This window comes from Stegastes partitus, unplaced genomic scaffold, assembly GCF_000690725.1.
Source record: "Stegastes partitus isolate 25-593 unplaced genomic scaffold, Stegastes_partitus-1.0.2 Scaffold954, whole genome shotgun sequence".
In the NCBI taxonomy this organism is placed as follows: domain Eukaryota; kingdom Metazoa; phylum Chordata; class Actinopteri; family Pomacentridae; genus Stegastes; species Stegastes partitus.
The window spans coordinates 69,105-72,940 of record NW_007578685.1 but is presented as its reverse complement, the minus strand read 5'-3'; the positions used below and the strand labels follow the sequence as shown (position 1 = coordinate 72,940).

The window sequence follows — 3,836 nt, the reverse complement described above, 5'->3', positions numbered from 1 at the left end:
GATGTGAAATAATATTGATTCAGATTAAACAGAAAACAAGAAAATAAATTCAGAGACAAAAGACGCCTGAATACTGGTTTTAACCATGAAGGGATCAATACGACATTTTACTGCACGTTTAAAATTCAGTTCTGATGAAAACATGTCGACTGAAATAAAAGAATAAATTGATTAAATGTGACAAGTCTTGAATTTGGATCTCAAGCAAACGGTTCTGATTTAATCTGGATCCTAATCGGAACCTCAGAAACCAGCATTAATTCTAAATGTGCATTTTTCACACCTTTTATTTATTTTCTGTCACTGATGATGAACACAGAACTAAAGACAAATTCATGCTTTTATTAAATAACTTTTAGTCATAAAAGAGGCAATAAATTAAATGAGAAAGTCTCAACGAAGCAGTAATTATCACCTCCAGCAGAACAAACTGCGCCGCTGCCCCGTTAATTATTCAGACGTTTAACCGGACAAAGAGGAGGAAGCAGCCGACGGGATTCGTGTCTGAAACGGGCTCAAACTCTTCAGTGTCTCCAGAATTCACCCCAAAAAAGAAACTCGGCTCAGAAACAAGATTTAAATCCATCTGAGTCAGACACAAACAAACGGCGTCACTTTGATTACAGACAAGTTAAAACTGGTTTTATTTCATTCACAGAAAAACTCCAGAACTTTAGAATGTGAGCGGTTCTGTTTGATGTCACTAAATCATCTGATTCAACGTCTGAATGTTAAAAACGAGGCATCGACGTGTTTGTTCATTTCAACAGTGAAGTGCCGCCTTTCAGTCCTTCACGGCAGCAGCAGGTGTTTCAGATGCGACTCGATGCGCCGCCGCTGCGTTCGAGTCGTTTCTCCGTTCAGAGGAATCTCATGAACGGCTTCATTCGTCTCAAAGCTGCTTCTTTCACAGCGTGAAGACATTCAGGCTGTTTTATCCCCGTTTTCAGGGAACATTTGGTCCAACTGTTTGTTCTGTGGTCCAGGATGAAGGTGGAGGGGCTGCAGGAGGACGGGGAGTCCGGCTCGGCGTCCGGACCGGACCGGACCAGCCCCGGCTCGGCAGAACGCTGCATGTCGCGGCTGCTGAGCGCCGTGGAGAACGAGCTGCAGGCCGGCCGGGAGAAGGGCGACCCGACGGAGAGGGAGCTGAGGGTGACGCTGGAGGACGGGGAGCTGTGGAGGAAGTTCCAGCAAATCACCAACGAGATGATCGTCACCAAGAACGGACGGTGAGACCCGCAGAACCGGCATCTGCAGCGGTTCTGCTTTGCTTTGCTGTGTAGGCGAGGTTCTGCGGCACCACAGGACTTTGCCTACACAGCAGGAGCTTTTCTGGGATCTGTGGAGATAAAAGTGGGTCAGAACCTTCTGCTCCTCTGACTGGACGTCAGACGTCCCAGAAAGCTGCAGATACGAAACAAAAGTCAGGAAGTGAACGACAGCGTCCGTCCAATCAGAACCTTTTGTTTAACTGGCTGCAACTACAGAGGTGTGAGAGGCGTTGGGTGAGGTTCTTGAAGAGGTTCTGGGTTCTTTAGGGAGGTTTGAGGGAACTTGTGGAGGCTGTGGGGGTTAAACGTTCCGTGGTTCAGAGGCGGGTGGAAGCAGTGGAATCACAAAGATGCTGATGGTATCTGGAGCGACAGCTGGTTCTGCTCTGATCAGATCAAATCTGGTTTTCATCCTCGTTCAGGCGTCGGACGACAAAAACAGAAAAACCGTCCGTAGAACCGATCCTCACGGCGGTTCTAGTCCAGATTCTGAGTTTTAGATCCTTCACAGGTGATTTAAGGTCCAGTCAAATAGTTCATTCATTAGATACAAACAGAAATTCTCTGATTTTTTTTTGCTGGTTCTGGTGGTTCTGCTGGGTCGGTGGGGAAACTCTGCCATGACAGAACGTTTCCAACCAACACAGAAGCTGCAGACGAAGATGGCCCATTAGTGGCTGAATGTGCGGCGGATCGGTCCGCTGCTAATTGAGGTTATTCATTAGCCTCGTTAGCGGCGGCGGCGCCGTGGCCTCGCCGTGGCTTCTCTGTTTTCTGTGTTTTTGCCGAGCCGAGGCGCCTGACCTGCGCTGGAAACTCTCCATTTACACCTGCTGGACGCCTCTTCAGCCGCTTCACACGCTGCAAACTTGGGAGGCGACAGATTGATATTCACAGCGTTTATTCAGCGACTCGAGAGGGAGCGAGTCAGAAAACAAACGCACCTCTCGGGTGGAAACCGGCGTTTTCCAACACGAGCCGGTTCCAAAACACACACGTCTGAACAATCTGGACCAGAACTCGCTTCTGAACAACCGGAGAGTCGGCAAACTTCCCTCTGCTCAGCCCGTGTGCTTTTATTTAGAAGGTTTAATAAAGCAGCGAAAACAAAATAAAAGCACGAGTTACACGAGAGACCCGTAAGAACCAGCGACTGGACCGGCAGTGACAGAACATAGTGACGATCAGGGCGTCGAGTGGAACAAGAGTCTGCAGCAGAGACTCTGAAGGCTCAGCTGCTACCTGAACAGGTAAAGTGCTGCTCAGAAGGTTCCAGGTCCGTTATTTTAGAACCTTCAAACCATCCAGTGGGATCCTAGAGTCGGTCACACACACAGTCTGTGAACCTGACGGACTGAACGCTGGTTCTGGTGACGCACAACAGCTGGTTTTATCAGGATGGAAGGAACCCGGAGGGNCACACACACACACACACACACACACACAAACCAACAGTGTGTTAATTATTCTGGGTCTGACCCTGTCAAACACTAATTGGCTCTCTGACACACACACTGGTGTAGAGGTGGGAGCTGCTGTGTGTGTGTGTGTGTTGCCATAGCGCCCCCTGCTGTCACCTTCGCTGAAGTCCTCGTTATATTTTAACAGATTACAACCTGTGAACAAATACACACATGAATCTACACATCGATATGTCTATATACATATATGTATGTATGTATAGATGGAGAGAGAACGATATAGCTGTGTGTGTGTGTGTGTGTGTGTGTGTGTGTGTGTGTGTGTTAGTTTTATATATATAATACATTAACATCAAAGTATAAATAATAAAACATAACATTTTTTAAATATTCGAGATCAATTTAATGCATTCAAATTATAAAAATGTAATAAAATAAATACGCAAATGAATTAAATCACTAAAGAGAATAAATTAAGTATTATTGTAAATTATTTAAATGTAGTCAATTAAAACAAATCAATAACTTTGAGTTAGAATCAATAAAAACCGTAAACACTGAAACAGTCTGTCGACCGTCGAAGCAACAAACCAGAAAAACGCTTTGAAAGCAATTTTCAGTTTCATCATTTTAGTGGATTTTGTTTCTTTATTTGTTTCCTTCATGAGCTCTGACAGAAGCGAAGACGTTCTCTGAGCAGAACCTGATTTAAACATCACGCTGGTCTTCAGCGCTTCAAACCTTCTCGGAGCTGCTCTCACTGAAAAGCTGCCGTCTGCTTCCATCTAGTGGTCTCACTGAATATTACAGTTTGTGGATCATCCGAAGCCAGCACAGCGTTTCTGTTTGTGGTCATTGTTCACAGAACTGCTGAGCTTCATGTGACTCGATATTTACAAACAGAAAACTTCAGTGTGTTAAAATGTAACGAGACACGAAGTCTTAAAGGACTTTGTCATATTTTAGTATCGTGTAAAAAACGTCATGTTTGTGACATTAAACGAAAAAGTCAATTATTCATAAAAACATTTTACTAGAATAGTTAGAAAAGACATGAGAGTAGCATGTCCGAGCAGAAACCAGTCAGAAACCAGTCTGTAACCAGTCTATAAGTCTGTAACCAGTCAGAAACCAGTCTGTA

The 3,836-nt window shown here is 44.9% G+C and overlaps 1 protein-coding gene across 1 annotated transcript in view; it reads left to right on the top strand.

Moving 5' to 3' along the window:
• The first annotated feature begins 610 nt into the window (after positions 1–610).
• Positions 611–3,836, top strand: part of LOC103366553 (T-box transcription factor TBX19-like) — a 22,677-nt gene continuing 19,451 nt past the window's right edge. The window contains 2 exon segments of the mRNA XM_008294323.1: positions 611–630; positions 987–1,232. Coding sequence (XP_008292545.1) covers positions 988–1,232 — 245 coding nt within the window. The 5' untranslated portion in view covers positions 611–630; position 987.